Source organism: Oratosquilla oratoria, chromosome 43 (genome assembly GCF_046742065.1).
Source record: "Oratosquilla oratoria isolate Oo_2021 chromosome 43, ASM4674206v1, whole genome shotgun sequence".
Taxonomy (NCBI): Eukaryota; Metazoa; Arthropoda; class Malacostraca; order Stomatopoda; family Squillidae; genus Oratosquilla; species Oratosquilla oratoria.
In genome coordinates, this window is record NC_134819.1 from 12,802,258 (window position 1) to 12,821,013 (window position 18,756).

Below are 18,756 nucleotides of genomic sequence, written 5' to 3' on the forward strand. Positions count from 1 at the left end.
TTACTGAAAGATGTATGGTCTTCCATTGTGTACTTTATCTGTCCAAGGCTTGACAACTGTTTCCAGCACTTCAGTGTATTCAGCATCATTAACCCAAAGACCCTGTTGAAAGAAATGAGGTGACATAACATGACCTTTGTTGCTAACAACTCCTAAAACCATCACATTTGTGGAAATTTAGTGTGCATTATCCTCTGAAGGATCTGCACATAACTATCTATCATTTCTGCTGTTAAACTATTGGTCTTGGTCGAAGTTCTTCTCATAAAAAAAAATTTAAAAAAGAAGAAAAAAGCATGCCATTCTCGTTAAGGTTAATCTTGCTAAGCAACCACTTTGCACAGATCAAACAGTTTTCCTATGTCTTTGGAGACATAGACTGACCCCTCCTTAACACATACGACTTGTACTGAATGTGTTCATGCACCACAGTTCTGATAAGCCACTCTGACACCTGAAGTTTTCTGGCAATGCCCCTCATTGCTTTTCTAGGATCATCAGTGATAATGTTTTGAACTTGTTGGATGAACTGCGGTGTTCTTACAGTGTCCAAATGTCTGCAGTGTCTTTTCTTCTTAGATACAGTTGCAATATTGTCACCATTGGCTTTCAGTCCTACACAAATTTTGTGAATGAAGGATCTTGCAACATTCAGAAACTTGACAATTTCTAAATCACTGTGTTTTGCACATACAGTATAGCAATGATAACTGCGTGTCTTTTCATTTCTTGTGTTATCATATTGTCTGCCATGGGTGTCTGTCGAGACAAAAATTTATATTAATCTGATTGAAGATGGTAATATAATGAAAATATTGTGTCCTCAAATAACCCTCGCACCCTATACATACCCAAATTGTGGTCTACCCTCATTGGGCTTGGTGGTGGGTGTGGGGTGTGGGAGGGCAGATCACAGGCAACCATTCTGGACTATAGTGGGGACAGGCTCACAGTCTGTCTCCATCAAAATCACCAAACCCTTTCTGCAGGATGCCAGGGTGTTGCAAACAAAGCACAAACGTGTTGAGCCAGACCCGGGGTGAACATCCTGTGAGCTCTCCATGAGGGTGCATAGGACATTCTTTCTCTCTCCTAAGATAACTGACTACCCTTTATATTGGTGGAGCTCAGGAGTCTTAAATTGGATATAGTGGCCTAGAGGTGAGAAGAGGAGGCAGTGGCGAGATCAGTAGTAAGGGTTATATCTACTTTTGGTTGGGCCAAACTGATGGGATTCACCTTACAGGAGTAGCTGTAGGCATACCTAGCTGACTATAGCACGCCATTGTAAAGGTTGCTCCTGGTTGGTGAGTGTATGATGCTGATAAGGCTGAAGCACTTCTTGGGCTTCATCTTTTTTATTGTAGTATATGCTCCTACTGAGGCATATATCCTTGAAGAGATGTTCTATGCTAAGCTTGAACCTATAGTTGACCAGTGCCTGCCATGAGACACACTTATTGTTTTGGGCAACTTCAATGCGGCTACTTGCACCGAAAGAGCTGGCTATGAAGTATGTATTGGCCCCCATGGTTCTGGAACCAGGAACATCAACAGTTCTCTCTTGAACTTTGTAAAGTCCAGAGGGCTGAGGATTGGTGATTCTTGGTTTCAGAGATGAGAGCCACACCAATGGACATGTTATATTAATGCTGGAGGAATGGCCAAGGAGATTGATAAAATGTTTGTTAGCACTTGTCAGAAGATCCTACAGAACTGCAGGGTTTATCTAAGTGCTGATTTCTTTGGAACCACTCATAACACTGAGACTGCATATCAAATCCAGGAGAATCCTGAGGTGTAACCCACATGGGTTTCATCTGCAGAAATTCAGGGATGATGCATGTATCCAGGAGTATGTAGTAGCACTCTTTAATTGGTTTGAAGTACTTGACTCTCTTGAGGACTATGAAGAACTCTGAAAGCCACCAAGGAGTGATTTGGAGAATGCCCAATGTCAAGGAGTGGTGTGGTGTCACAGGAGACACTGGAGAGTATAGGGTTGGATTGTGCTGCCAGAATGGCTGGAGACCTGAATTAATGCAGGATTCAGAAATGTAGGACAAGAGCTCTCATGTGAATGGATAAGGAGAGGTACATCAGGGGAATTACTGAGGATGTCAAGATTCATTTGGCTAAGCGGGTTAGGGCGTTGTTACTTGCGGCGAAGGTCGAGGTGAGGGCGGTTCGAATCCTGCCACCAGCAAGTTGAACCAAAGGCATGGTTCATTAAATTCCACACTACAAAGCCCTCTGTGAGGGGCACCATCCTAGCCTCCTGATAAGGGGGTAGTGTGTGACATTAAACCATATCATGACCTCAGGCCTGTTTACTGAGCCCTGAAAAAACTCTGCTCCAAATCTGTGATCTGTGACCCAAAGGAACACAATCTGAACAGCTGATGTCGAGCAAGTGTCAGGTGTGGAGGGGTGTAGCCCTCTTGGGGAGTACCTTTAGCAGTTGCTCATGGGTGACTCTTCAAGGGACAACTTCCCCTTGATGGTGTTCAGGCATTGGTTCCAAATCCACTGACTGATGAATCTGCTCCCTCTCTGACAGAGGTCAAGAGGCTATGAGTGAATTGAAGGTTGGAAAGGAAGCTGGCATTTGCAACATCAGTGCTGATTTGCTGAAAGCTGGAGGTGAGGCCATGATCTGTGTGTTGCATGTAGTACTGTCTGCTGTCTGGCAGTTTGGTACCATTCCCTCTGACTGTAAAAGGGGTCTGGTTGTCCCTATCTGGAAGGGTTTCCCCTTCCAGATAGGGTTGGCAGGATTGGAACAACTACTGCAGCATTACACTGTTCAGTGTGCCAGGTAAGGTGCTTGCCCATTTATTGCTGACACGAGTTCATTTACATCTGCTAAAGTTTCAGAGGCCTGAACAGTCTGGGTTCATGCCAAGCAAGTTGGTAACTGATCGGATCCTAGCACTTTGTATTCTTGTGGAGCTTGGACGTGAATTTCAACAGGGGTTTCTTGCAGCTTATGTTGATCTTAAGAAGGCATTTGACTTGATGCATTATGGAGTGCTCTGGGATCTTTTGTAGATCCGTATGATTCCTGCAAGGATTATTGACTTGATATCTGATTTGTACACTGGAATAAAGAGTGCTGTAAAGTATGGAGGAGACCTGTCTAGCTTTTTGCCTGTTAATTCAAGAGTAAGGCAAGGGTGTGTCCTCTCCCCAGCATTTTTCAACACCTGTAAGTACTGGGTATTGGACAGAGTTGTTGATCAGTGTTGTTGCAGAGCATCTATTGGCAACACCAAGGTCACTGACCTTGTGTTTGTTGATGATGCTGTACTTATTGTGGAGTCGTTGAAGGTTTTGGTTGCAGCCCTTGAGTTACTGCACAGGGAGATGAGACTGCTTGGACTTATGCCTCCTGGACCAAGACCAAGGTCCAGGAGTTTTGGGGCTTACTGAATGACACAGTTTAGTCTGTCCATACATATGGTAACGACATTGAGGTCGTGGAAAGCTTTTTACCTTGGTAGATGTAGTGCATAACAGTCTATCCATGCATATGGTGAGGACATTGAGGTCTTGGAAAGCTTTACATAACTTGGTAGTGTAGTGCATAACTGGTGGGTTATGTCAGGAAATACTTCAGAGGATTGGCATTGCCCATAGTGTTCTGGACTAACCAGAGTATATAGCATTGTTGTTATTTATGCAGGAGGACTAAGATTTGAATCTTCAAGTCACTTGTGCTCCTTGTGTTACTGTATGGCTCTGAAACATGGACATTGAATACTGGCTTGAAGAAGTGTCTCAATGTCTTTGGTATTAAGTGCTTTCAGAGAATCATGGAGTATCACTGGAATAACTTGGTATCAAATCAGAGACTGTATTGTGAGACTCGGTATAACCCAGTTACCAGCATAATTCTGGCTGTATGGGCATACTGGATATTTCCCTGATGTTGATCCTACTCACAAGATGTCTCCACAAGAGACAAACCTTGATGGAGGAGATGAAAGGGATGATGCCCACAGAATTCATGGCTGAAGGGGCAAGTTGATTGAACCTGTTGAGAGTAGTTTGGAGTGGGGAGGGAAGAAGGGTGTCTGCATGGGAGCTTTCTCAGAGAGACAGTGGGGACTGGTGCCAATGTATGAGTGAAGCAGTGAACTCCCTAGCGTATACCCCCAATTGATGATGATGATGGATACAGTACATGTAATATGATTTTTTCACTCAAGGTGTAAGAATGCTTTTATATTCTGTAAATCTTATAACTTCTAACACTTTTCAATACAATGAGTGGCTATGGTGTATTTGCTGTAGTGGGTGATGAGGTTGGGAATCTTGTATATTTAGAGTTGTTAAGTATGAGATGGATGGATGGGGTAAAAGGTGCATTAGGAAAGAAAGGAATTTGTTGAGGAAGGAAGGGAGAAGACAGAAGATAGGGGCAAATGGAGAATGGTTGTGTATGGATGATGCTATGATGCATGGAAGGGAGTATAGGTGGGGGATGTGAGGGTGAGGGAGTGTGTGTGAATGATATTTTGACACAGCCTAAAGGTTTTTTTCCCCATCTTCTCTTTTTCTGCATGAGGGGATGGAGAGGGGAGGTCACTGATCAAATGAAATGGCCTTGTTTAGGATGTGCTTTGTCATACTACATTGCTTCTGACACAGGGCAATGGGTGAGATGCAGGGATGACCCATCATCCTGGAGGAGCCAAGAAAAGAGGGAGGGAGGGATGGTGAATGGGAGTGGAGTATGAGAGGATGAAATGGGTGGGAATGGATTTATGCCTTTGACTTTGGCTACCTCCTTTGTAAGGGGGAAAAAACCATTGGTATATGTATGTAATATTTTTTATATTTTTTGTAGAATGGACCCCCAACAAGCAACATTCCAGCCACTCTTGAGGCCTATGTAGCACCTCTGAAGCAAGCAGCTACAACTACAAACAATAATAATGGCATCAGCAATAACAACAAACCTAGACCTAAATGGGGTGGCTGTGACTACTGTCTCAGATGCTGTAAGTTGAGCTGGATAATGTTAATTTTTGCCTCAAGTTTCACTGACTGGAAACCCACAGCCCCATGGTGGCTGATAAGTCCTCAACCACCTTCATAGGTGTCTGACAGGAAACTTTGGACTGTTTTCTGTGTTGTACTAGTGTGGGATAGTGTCTGTTACTGGATAATAGTAGTAGAATTGGAGTAAATGTCTGTTGTGAAGTCTCCTTGTGTTAGTCAGTCTATTGCCCCAGGTCTCACTTGCAGGAAACTGCCTGCTCCCAAGTAATTGGCCACATTCTCTGGACAGATCCACAAATCATTCAGGGAAGAAATTTTGTGTTGCTGTCTTGGGTATAGGTGGATGGAATGAACTTGAGGGGACAACCGAGGTTGAGATGGATGGATAGGGTGAAAGGGGCTTTGATTAAGAAGGGAATGTCTGTTGAACAAAGGGAGAAGGCAGGGGACAGGGGTGAGTGAAGATTACATAAGGGGACAGAGAGGGGAGCAGCCAATTAAGTGAAGCTGTCTTGCTGTGGATGTACTGTGTGTTGCTGCATCATTTCTGACCCAGGATTGGACAGGAGACAGGAATGATCCTTCATCCACAAGAAGCTAAAATAAGGAAACAAATGTGGTGGATGGGAGTGGAATGGATGGGAGTGGGTGCTTTATGCTGGCAACCTCTTTTATAAGGGGAAGAAGCCCTTGGTAAATAGGTTGAACAGATATAGATAGTCTATGGATTGTTACTGTGGGGCAATGTAGAATGAGGTGCTCTGTATCTTCTGTGTAGTGGTTGCATGTAGGGGAGTTTGAATGTGTGGCCAGGCTTATCCTGTGTTGGTACCGTTTTAACCTGTACAACATCAGAGCCAAAATAGATTATTCTTTTATTGCTTAAATCAACCCAAAATTATGTAAAACCAACAAATCTTGGTTATTTTGATTCACCTTAGCCTAGAAGTGGAGAAACTGAGTTGATTTTGTCGAGATATGGGTGCAAAAGTTTGGTAGAACATCCATAGACTTTCTTTCGTTCCTCATGCGTGTTGAACAAGGTCGATTTTTGCAGGGAAGCTTTTTTAGAATTTCAGAGAGTGAAGGAATTTTACATTTATGATGTTTCAAATCAGTCACCCATAATAGTCTGACACTTACGGAAAACGTGTTTATAAATAGTTTTTATGGATTTTTTGGCAAATATTTATCACTTTGTTAAGTGGTAAATTGATTTTTGTTAAATTGATTTTTTTTTCTTTTTTTTTTCTCTCCTATAATTTCATGGAGGATAGGTGATTGTGGCGTTATTGTTTTGGTAAACGTTTTAGTAAGCATCCATCACACCATTATTGCCCGGCCACATTTTGTATTATGCATTTATTACAAAAATTGGCAGTGCAAAATTGCCAGTTCTATATATCTGAATACGTACTAAATAGCACCTTCCTGTCAAAGTACAACTTAACCTCCTCGTACTTCATTTTGTACACCAGAGTTGCCTAAATTACGTCCTAAAGGCCGATTTTATACTCCTAGTTACCCCCGAAAAGTTGCTGCTGAGGTTGCCAGTTTTGTCAATAAATAAAAAAAATTGGGTGCCTTTTATAGCCAATGGATAGGGCTACATGGTCATTACCACAGATTTGACTCTCAGTGTAATGTCCATTTTTGGCAAATTTTTCAATTTGCAGCATATGACGTATGCCACTGACGCTGTACGGGTTAATACGCTGGATGATGTCCAGAATGCAAGTGTGGGTGGGAGATGAAATGGGGAAAAAAGATCTACCAACTTTCTTAGATCTTTCTTGTAGGATACCCACACCTCCCAGGTAACCAGTAATAGCCACTGGTTTGGCCCATAAGTCACTCAAGAAAGAAATATTGCTTTGTCTGTGTGTGACTAAGGTGTCGCACTTTGATAAGGTGTTCAGTGTCCTCTGTGTGATGGCTGTATCTGGGGCAGCTATAAGATCTGTGTTCCACCAATCAATCCATCTGTTGCACCTTGTCTCCTGCAGGAGACCCACAGCTCCCAGGTAACTGGCATCAACCACTGGATTGGCCTGCAAGCCACTTCACCAACTATGGTTGAGTTAAATCATTCTTGAAGACCTTTGGCATGTATTGAAAATGACAAATATCTGCAATGTTTTATTATTATTATTATTATCATCATTATTATTCTATTTATTATATATATATATATATATATATATATATATATATATATATATATATATATATATATATATATAACTGTTGTTATTTATATGTGATTGTGCCATTACAGCCAAACAAGTGTACATGGCAGAGAAGATTATGGCAGCTGGTGGACCTTGGCACAAGGCCTGCTTCACATGCAGGGAGTGTAACAAGCGCCTTGACTCCCATTCCATCAGGGAACGAGAGAGTGATATTTACTGCAATCGTAAGTTTACACTTACTCTTTTTCACTGTTTGTTCCTTCATTGTAATATTATTTGTTGTTTTGAGTTACATTCATATACCAACAGCTTTTTCCCCCTTATAAGGGTGGTAGCCAAAGGCAAAGGCATAAATATACTCCCACCCATTTCATACCCACATACTCCACACCAATTCATCACCCCTACCTCCCTCTTTTCTTGGCTCCTCCAGGATGATGGGTCATCCCTGCATCTCGCCCACTGGCCTGGGTCAGAAGCAATATAGCAAGACACAGCACACATGCTTAAGCAAATTGCATCTGCAAATTTTCACACCTGAACAATTGATGAAAGCACTGACATAACTGTTAACAAATGTCTCATTCTCTATTTCAAGTTCAGGCCCGAAGATTGTACATATATATATATATATATATATATAATATATATATATACATATATATACATATACATACATATATATATATATATATATATATATATATATATATACACACACACCAAGGCTTTTTCCCCCTTACAAGGGAGATAGCCAAAAAGAAAAATGCATAAAATCATTCCCACCCATTCCATCCCTAAATATGCTCCACTCCCCTCCACCCTCCCTCCCATCTTAGCACCTCCTGGATGACGGGTCATCCCTGCACCTTGTCCACAGCCCTGGGTCAGGGGTAGTGTCGCAAGTCACAGCGCATCTACAGCAAGGCTGCTTCATTAAATTGGCGACCCCCCTCTCCGTCCCCCCATGCATAAAGGAGAAGATGGGGAGAAATCCCTTCGGGCTGCGTCAAAATTTGCTCACACATACTACCTCACCCCCCATCCATTCCACTTCATGCATCACAACATCATCCATATACAACCATTCTCCATTCACCCCTGTCTTCTGTCCTCTCCTGTCCTTCCTCAACAGACATTCTCCTCTTCCCCAAACCCCCTTCACCCCATCCATCCATCTCATCCTAGAACGTCTCCTCATGTTCACTCCCTCCACATCTGCCCTCCATACCTCTTTTACTAGTCTTTCTTCACTCATTCTTTCCATGTGTCCAAACCATCCTAATACTCTTTCATCAACCCTATCTCCCAACTCCCTTTCCACCCCCGTTCTCCTCCTCACTTCCTCATTTCTCACTCTATCTAGCCTAGTAACCCCCATCATACTTCTCAGACACCTCATCTCAAACACATTCAAACTCCTTCTCTCTTCCTCTCTTATGTTCCATGTTTCTGCTCCATACAGTGCTGTTGTAATGAATATAAAACATATTTTGGTGGAATAATTCATTTGCAGGCTATTAAACAGTTTTATCAAGAAAAGAAACTTGATCTCCTCTGATGGAGCCTCAGTGATGCTGGGCAAATAAGTTAATGGTGTTACTGCAAAACCTAAATTAGAAGTTCCACATCTTGTACAGCAACACTGTGTGGCTCACCGTGAAGATCTGGGGATCTCTGATACATGGAAGGAAATTAAACTTATGAGCAATATTGATACATTAATGAGAACAGTTTACACACTCTTTTCATGTTCCACAGTGAAAAGAGCTGAATTTAAAGAAATTAAGACATCTGAAAAATAAGTTATTGCCTTTAGACCCCTCAGTGAAGTGTGGTGGCTATCCAGACATTTTGCATTACAGGTAATTATAAGAAACTATGAAGGACTGATTACATATTTTGAAAAAGGCAGATAAAATGACCCTGTGGTTAATTGTTGTCACAATAAGTTAACTAACGTGACATTCAAAGTAGCTTTTCATGTTTTAAGTGATGTCTTTGAGGAAATGGCCTCTCTGTGCAAAATCTTACAAATGGGTAACTTGACACCACTAGACAGTTAAAATTTTGCCAGAGGGAAAATCAACAAAATCAGGAATCAGTATTTAGAAGGTGATGCTTGCTGGAGTGAGAGAGTAAATACCTTAAACAAGAAGAGGCTGAAGTAGTAGAAACTAGACCCATGTTGAATTTCATAAATGGTGTATGTGCCCGTTTAGAAGATTCATTCCCTGAGAATGAGGTACAAGCAGGGGCCAACTGGGATGTTAACCCCTTCCATACGGTGCCGCACACGTAGGCGTCATGGACTTAGATCTCGGTGGCAGCAGCCAATGCCAGCCGTACGACGTGTCGTAATAATACTCGCATCATAAAATATAGTCACCGCTTATATCGATCGTTCTCTCTTCACCCGTGAATTTTGATAACCATAGAAAATGCGATTACAAAAGAATTAGAAAGAATGTCATTATGGAGGGGCGACTACAATAAATATAATCAAGACGCCGATATGGCAGCCTCGCGAATACACTCGCTCCCCATGACGCCAACGTGTGCGGCACCGTATGGAAGGGGTTAAAGCAGCCAGGGCATTTTTCACTCAGAGCAGTCCTGTGAGAGGGGGTGAGTGGCGAGCGAAACGAGTTAATAAATTTCAGGGGTATTATGAGGCCTATGTAGGGACATAATTGACTATTTTAGATAATATGTATAATAATTAAACTGTTGAAAAATAGATAAATAAAGCTTTTTCCCAATCGGAGCTGGCCTTTGTACTGGCCCACTGGTCATTGCACAATGCCCTAATGGCCAGTCTGCCCCTGGGTACAAGAATGGGCAATGTTTAATATCTTTTCTATCTCATATTGTGATTTCTCATTTGGTAGGGAACATGTTTATGCCCTTTGCCATAAGTATCATGATTTTTTGGCTGATGCTTCAGAAAAAATTAATTATTTCAAATTTTTTGTAAAAAAAAAAAAAAAAAAAAAAAAAAATTATATCAAATTTTACACAAATGGTTGTATTTTTAGGGAACATGTTGATGCCCTTTGCCATAAGTATCATGATTTTTTGGCTGATCCTTCAGAAATAATCAGTTTAATGATTTCAAATTTTCTGTACAAGAAAAAATTAAACAAAACATTATATCAAAATCTACACAAATGGTTGTATTTGCTCTTCAGAATGAACAGTTCTGTGATTTGGCAAAGTTGATGGATATTGGAGGAGCCTTCCTTGTATCTAGTGCAGACTGTGAGAGAGGGTTTAATCTAATGATTAAAATAAAAAGCAAACTTAGAAATCGTTTAGAAGAATGTCATTTGGATATGCTTATGAGAGTGAAAAGCTACCTATTTTGGAAATTCAGTTAATTTAGATAGTATATATATATAAAGAGTGGGTGAATGCCAAAGACAGATGAGAGAAAAAATGAAGGAATAGAAGCTACAGTTAGTAATAGGCATAATATGAATGTTAAGAGCAGTCAACAGTATTTACAAGAGTAGTAGAGCTTGTGTTAGGATTACAAATGGAGAGAGTGAGTGGTTTGAGGTAAAGGTGGGTTTTCGTTAGGGATGTGTTATGTTGCCCTGGCTGTTCAAGGTACCAAGATAAGAGGGAGGGAAAAGGGTGGAGGGGAGTGGAGTATGTTAGGGATGGAATGGGTGGGAGTGGTTTTTATGCCTTTGTTTTTTGGCTAGCTCCCTTGTAAGGGGGAAAAAGCCTTTGGTATATGTATGTATGTATGTATGTGTGAGTATTGTGATGCATCATCATACATCAGGCAGCTAATGCTGCCCGCAAGAATTTGACTTGTATTGAAGAGGTTAATGATGCAGCTAGGAAGTGGTATCTAACAGTGAAGATCCTCTTGTTGAAGATGGGCTATATTCAAGTAAAAACTGACCCTGCAGCAATTTATTGGTATTATGAAGAGAAATTATGTGGCATCTTTTTGATGCATGTAGATGACTTCCTCTGGGGAGGGACAGTAGAGTTTGAGGAAATGATCATTAGCAAAATTAGGAAGCGGTTAAAGATCAGTGAACAGAGCAGTGCTACTTTCCAATATATTAGACTAGATATTGTACAGAATGAACATGGTGTCACGATTAATCAAAATGAATACAGTGGTCCCTCGTTTATCGCAGTAGATTTGTTCCGAGACCTGCTGTGATAACTGAATTTCCGTGAAGTAGGGACACCATATTTGCAGTATTTATTTAATGTGTATTTGGACTTTTAAAACCCTCCCTGTACTGTTAACAACCCACCCATTACAGTACTCTATAATAACAAGGACAACTATTAAGCAATAACACTTGTAATTAAGAAAATAAAGATTGTTACTGTACTCAACACGAAAGAAGTTGAAGTAAAAGTTGAATCATGATGGTGATGAATTTGCTGCACAGTAGAAATGATGAATGAATTACTGTGCAGCTGATAATTGTATTTTACATCTCTTCAGAACGCGGTGCCCATTCCTGGGATGCTTCTTCCACTTCTTCTGAAGGTGCAACCATAGCAGTAGCAGCAGGAACTGGCTCTGTTTTGCGAGACTGCAAAAACATTGTGATAGGAAGTTGCTGCTGCTGCTTCTTTTTCCGTTCAAAGAGCATCTTGTAGGGATTCATGACTTTGTCGACCTTGTTGCAAAATTACCCAGAACGAACCATATTGTCGTCCCATTCCTGTGACCCCTCTTTCAATTCTTTAGCCAGCTTGTAGAGCTTGGCCAGCCGTTCCAACGTCAAGCCAATTTGTTGGACAACTTACATTTCTTGCTGCGTTTCTTCTTCTTCACTGTCCAATTTTGTCAAGTCTTCGAGGTCTGTGTCGGTTAGTGGCTGGGAGTGGCAGTCTAATAAGTTATCGATGTCTCCCGTGGTCATGTCTGCAAAGCCATCACCTCCATTGATTGCAGCAATGATCGCTTCCGTAAGGATGATAGTTTTATTATGAGCCATAACCACTCTCTTCGCCAACTTATTAAAGGTGATGGCAGGCATCTTCCTAAAGTTAGCCTCATCCTTCTTGATGTAGGGAATGGTGGATTCATTCACGCTAAAATGGCGGGCTATGGCAGCAAAAGTTCTCCCCTCCTTCAACATATCCAGAAGTTTCACTTTCTCAGCGATTGTCATCATTCTTTGTTTGCATTTAGGCTCAGTACCAGCCTTGGAAGAAGCAGCATGCTTGGGAACCATTGCAGGGGATGAAAATGCAAAGTTCAACACAAAGAAATAAAAAAATCACACACAGCACAGCACAGCGTAAAGTAGTACAGTAAACCACTCGGCGAAAAAGCTTGAAGAGAAATGACTGTGAGAGAGAGACAAGGGAAGATGCTGTGGATCTGAGCATTGCTCAAAGCACCACAGGCCAGATTACAAAATAGAAAGCTGTGATTCGTCGTCTCTCTCCATTGCACCAATCACAGCCCATCTTACAACATACTCTGTCACCGAGATGGTATGCTTTGTGTTTTCTCAACAACAGGATACGTGGGTACTGTATGCACATCGCCTTGTAGATTTTGTTTTTTCTTCTTTTTTTTAGTCATATGAATTACAAGTTCAAATAGCCCTGTATATGTTTTTTTGCTGTTTTACACTTGTTTTGTTGTTCCTAGACTATTAGATAATATTTATTAACATTTTAATGGATTTAATGAAAAAGTTTAGGTGTTCATATATTGCGATTTTTCTAGAATTTTCCAGAAACTCCGCAATGTATTTTCCATATATGTATTTTAAAAATCCGCGATAGTTGAACTGCGAAATAGCGAGGGATCACAGTATTGTAAATCTCTAAAATCCAGTGCTGTGAGAGGACTAAATAAGAATATGCAGTGTAATTAAGAAGAAAAAGAGCCTAAGGAGTCTGGTAGTTGGTTATGTGCTAATTCAAGACCTGATTTATCATACAGTGTTTTAGAACTTAGCTGTAAAGTAAATAACCCAAAAGTAGAAGAACTGATCAAGGCAAACAAATGTTTTAGAAAAGCCTGTACTTTTGTGAGTTCCATGTACTTCCCAAGGCTTAATGACACTTCTAAGTGTAAGGTGGTTGTTTATAGTGATACTTCCTATGCTAATCTTCCTACATACATATACCAAGGCTTTTTCCCCCTTACAAGGGGGGTAGCCAAAAAGAAAAAGGCATAAAATCATTCCCACCCATTCCATCCCTGAATACACTCCACACCCCTCCACCCTCCCTCTTATCTTAGCACCTCCTGAATGACGGGTCATCCCTGCACCTTGTCCACTGCCCTGGGTCAGAAGCAGTGTCGCAAGACACAGCACATCCACAGCAAGGCTGCTTCATTAAATCGGCGACCCCCCCTCTCCGTCCCCCCATTGCATAAAATGAGAGGACGGGGAGAAATCCCTTCGGGCTGCGTCAAATTTTGCTCACACATACTACCTCACCCCCCATCCACCCGCCCATTCCACCTCATGCTATCACAACATCATCCATATACAACCATTCTCCATTCACCCCTGTCTTCTGTCCTCTCCCTCTTCCTAATAGTTTTAATAGTGCTGGAGGCTTTGTAATTTTCCTTGTTGGGGAAAATGGATTTAGTTGTCCTTTGTACTGGGAAACCAAGAAAATAAGAAGTTATGAAAAGCATCCTAGCTGTAGAGACATTAGAAGCAGTAGAGGCAGTGGATATGGCCTATTATGTTCAGAAGATGTTATCACAAATATGATTTAATAATGAGAGTGAATTGCCTGTGGAACTTCATGTACCGTATTTTTCGGACTATAGCCCGCACCGTTATATGACCCGCACCCCCTTACACCTTAGTGAAAATCCACACAAGACCCGCACCGCTGTATGACCCGCAGTCACATGGCGTGCGCGGCAGTGTAGATCCGACGATGTATACTACCCATGCATGGGTGGCCACAGGCATAGCTCACGGTGGTTGTTGTTACGGCCGGCCGTTGACGTGGTGATCAAAGTAATTTCAAAGCTGAGGCTTTTTCTAAATTTTCTGTTTCATCAATGCTTATGTGATTTATAAAAAAAAAAGATATATGTTTTCCGATATTAGCAGGTTTCTTGGTGATATCTTGCTTTTCAGGATTCATCACAATTTGGTTTCTGAAGTTGCCACTAGATGTAGTGGTAGCTTCGATGAAAGAGGGGTGATCTCGAAAGTGTGCAACTGATCTTACGATGCCTTTGGGATGGGTCGAAGACGCGGCATTGCGATTCATGATCATGATACCAGTATTCCTCCAGTCCTATTTATTTCTGATTGTGATGAAGATGAAGAATAACCAACAAATTACATTTCAATATATTTTATTGCACATATATATATATTACAAAGAACCTTAATAAATTTGTGTAAATAATGCCATAAAACCCTGTTTGATTGTTTACCGGTAATTAATCAATTGGTTTATAAATGCCATACAAACACTGGTAATTAATTTTTAAACCAAACAATTTCCAATGGTTAGTTTTCAATAGAATAGAACAATAATAGAGCACATTACTGAACTGTTATGAACAGAGTCAATGGAGCACATCGTTATTAGAAAAAAAAAACACAGTGATCACAGACGACAGTCAACTTTATACTGTCCTGATATTCTATTTTTCCTTTTTCCAAATTCCATTATACTACATTTCTTGATGTTGAAATTAACTTTACACTTCTGACTCCATTGCCAGACTTTATCCAGGTGTACTTGTAGTGATTTGCAATCTTCCTCTATACTTACTCTCTTTAGTAGTTTCGTATCATCTGCAAAGAAGTTTATATAATATTCCACACCTTCATCCATGTCACTTATATATATGGCAAACATTATTGGAGCCAATACAGAGCCTTGTGTGACTCCACTTATCATTTCTTCCCAATTTGAGTTCTTGTCTCAGAGGACCACCCACATTTTTCTCCCGTTCAAGAAATCTTCCATCCATCCAATAACTTTACTTGTATTCCACCTATTGTTTCAATTTTTCCTAGTAGTTTTTGTGTGGTACTTTGTCAAATGCTTTTTGTAAATCTAAGAAGGCACAATCTGCCCATCCATCTCTTTCTTGAATTATTTCTATTAGCCTCAAGTAAAAGCATATTGAGTTTGTGGCACATGATCTTCCACGTCTAGATCCAAATTGTTTTGGATTTAGTATTTTGTTCTCCAACTTTTTTGCATATTTTTGCTATTGTACTTGTAAGGGAGACCAATCTATAGTTGGTTGGGTTTTCTTTGTTCCCTCCTTTGTATATTGGTACAATATTTGCATTTTTCCAGTCTTGTGGCACTTTGCCTTTTTTGAGTGAGAAATCAATTATCTTGTGTATTTGGTCCATTAGTTCATCCATACATCATATCAATATCCAATTTGTAATTCCATCCTGCCTGTGTGACTTTCTGACATCAAGGTTTTTTTATTTGGTCCCTTATTTCTTTCTGTGTCACTGTTATTTCTTTCATTGGGGGGGATCTTTCTGTCCTTCCTCCCAATTTTGTGAACTTTCAATTGTGAATACAGATTTAAAATGTTTGATCATGATTTCAACCATTTCTACATCATCTATATATTCATTATTTCCTTTGCACAGTGTCACTATTTTGTGTTTGCCTTTTAGTTTGTCATTTACATATCTGTAGAATAGTTTAGGTTGGTCCTTGCATTTTTCTATTATGTCTTTTTCATAGTTTCTTTTTTTCTTCTCTGTGTATTTTTACATATTTGTTTCTTAGTTTTATGCATATTTGCCATTTAGTGTTTTTTTTTTCTCCATCTTTTCCAGGCTTTGTCTGTTCTATCTTTAGCTTCACAACACTTTTTGTTATACCAACTCTATGTATACCCTTTTTTGTTTCTTCTTTGGTATGTATTTTTCTTTTAATATGTTCCATTTCTCTTTCATCTTTGTTTCTTCATTTAAAAATTGTTCCCAGTTAGCATTTTGATTCTCCCACTTTTTCAGTCACTGCTTGTATTTATTCTTTGACCTCTTTCTTTCAGTTCCTCATTTTTGTTTCTGTCTTCATTTTTCTTTCGTTATCACTTCTGATCATACTTAGTTCACTTTTTAGGTCATTAAGCTCTCTGTTCATTTCTTCATTAGCTTTTCATAGATTGGTCATTTCTCTGTGCATTGCTCTATAATCAATTCTTAAATCTATTAGTTCCTCCATCAAGTCATTAATGTCTCGATTTCTTAGTACACTGCTATACCTAATTTCTCTTTTTACATCTAAACTCCCTAAAATACTCTGCCCACCTTCCTCTCACTGCCTTCTCTTCCATTATCATCTCTCCATCTGCACCTTTTACCTTTTCTTCTCTACTTGATTTGCCTCCTCTTCCTCTTTTAATTTCCTTCCAAAACATCTTTTTATTACTTTCAAAATTTTCTGTCATACTCTTACCCCATTTCACATCTACTCTCCTCTTTGCTTCCCTTATCTTATGCTTAACTTCCCTTCTCTGTACTTTGTACCTCTCATACGATTCCCTCATCCTAATTTGTAGCCAATCTATGAATGTGAAGGAGGATAGGGAGGGAAAGGTAGTTGCAGTGGGAAGCGCTAAGAAAATGAGAGTGATGAGTGAGGAAAATGAAGGAGAAATAGGGAAGGATGAAGTGAAAGCAGCTGTTAAGATGATGAGAGCAGGTAAGGCACCTGGGTTGGATGGATGCCATGCAGAATGTCTAAAGAAAGGAGGTATAGTTATGGTGGACTGGTTGGTGAGGTTATTTAATGTTTGTTTAAGAGAGGGTAGAGTGCCGGAGGACTGGAGGAGTGCCTGTATAGTTCCACTTCACAAGGGAAAGGGAGACAAGTGTGAGTGTAGTAGTTTCAGAGGGATCAGCTTGTTGAGTGTAGTTGGGAAGGCTTATGTGAGGGTCTTGATTGAGAGAATTAGGAGAGGAATAGAGGAAGTAATTGGTGAGGAACAGTGTGGGTTTAGGACAAGTAGGGGTTGTGTAGGTTTTCACTATAGGTAGTATAATTAATTTTCCTCCTTTCATTTTCACGCTTCACCTCTCTTATATAATATTTCATTTCCTTAAGTTCAGTTCTTAGTTCAGAGTTAGTTGTTCTTAGGTCGGAAATTTCAAGGTTAGCTTGCACTAAGCACTCCAATAGTTCAACAATTTCGTTCCATAGGTCCATGATTTCATTCTCCCACCATTTTCTATTTTTGCTCATTTCCCTTTCTATATCTAAGATTCGACTTAAATTCCTTCTTTTGTACTTACCGAATCCTGAGAACGAATCTTTGTTATATATTCGTCTGGCAGCTGGTGTTTGGGGTCTTATGTTTATATTGTATTTTGGCATGGTGCCTCTAGATGTCTCTACTGTCAATATGTTTATATTGTATTTTGGCATGGTGCCTCTAGATGTCTCTACTGTCAATTCATCGTTCGAGCCAAACTTATTGTTGTTTTCCTTCATTTCTACTTATTACATCTTATTACGTCTAACTAGCACTGCAGGGATTTCATTGCGGACACCCATGATTGTTCCCCTCCCATTCAATACAAACCTGGTTTCCTTCTTTTGTATAATCAAGAATTTTCCTCTTTGGAGCATAAACGTCAAAGGTGTTGGCGGTTCCATTGCTTCCGTGATTTGACTCTGCTCATGTCCAATCTTTTGTACTTATCTTTATATACAGCCAACTCCCCGTTAACGTGAGGGTTACGTTCCTGGAGATGTCGTGTTAATGGAACATAATTTCTCCATAAGAAATAATGGTAATAGTGGGGGTTACGTTCCTGGACAACGGGAAAGTCTGTCTATTTTGGGATTTTATTACTAAAAATCCTAAACAAACACACTATTAAAAAATTTGAAGGTTACAGAAACAATAAAAACACACATTCTTACTATATTTATTGTGTGGTAAAATAATTTTTTTTATGCATGTAAACATTATGACGAATCACTACCATCACCATCTAGGAGGTGCTAAGATGGGAGGGAGGGTGGAGGGGTGTGGAGTGTTTTCGGGGATGAAATGGGTGGGAGTGATTTTATGCCTTTTCCTTTTTGGCTACCTCCCTGGTAAGGGGGAAAAAGCCTTGGTATATGTATGTACTACCATCACTGTTGCTTGCCATGCTCCCGTCCCCAACCTTACTCCCCTCTTTGTCCTCACCCCGCTCTCACTTCTCACTCTGCTCTCCCTCCTCGCCTCGCCCTGCCTCCTCACCTCCCTCTCCCTCCTCGCCTTACCCTACCTCCTCTTCCTTGACTGTCTTTTTTGAAAGAAATGGTGGAGTTTCGTCTGCGTCGTCTTTTTCTTCATTTGATCTAACATCACTTTGTAACAGTTCAGCTCCGACATAACTTTTCTGGCCGCTGTTGCACTTCTGTTAATATTTGGATCTTTGGCTTCCAAGATATCCATCTTCTTGTATAAACGAGGACGCTTGGGTGCCATAGTACACGAATTTATGTAACACAAAACTTTGATAAAATTGTTTATGAGTTCCACATGCTGTGACGGCTGGCTTCACACTGAGGACAAGAGGCAGAGAACGGGAGCGTA

General features: G+C 40.4%; 1 protein-coding gene across 1 annotated transcript in view; it reads left to right on the forward strand.

Moving 5' to 3' along the window:
* The window catches only part of LOC143022071 (cysteine and glycine-rich protein 1-like), a 162,127-nt gene that overhangs the window by 133,818 nt on the left and 9,553 nt on the right, over window positions 1-18,756 (forward strand). The window contains exons 4-5 of the mRNA XM_076180018.1: window positions 4,853-5,006; window positions 7,286-7,423. Coding sequence (XP_076036133.1) covers window positions 4,853-5,006; window positions 7,286-7,423 — 292 coding nt within the window. The remainder of the gene's footprint in view (window positions 1-4,852; window positions 5,007-7,285; window positions 7,424-18,756) is intronic.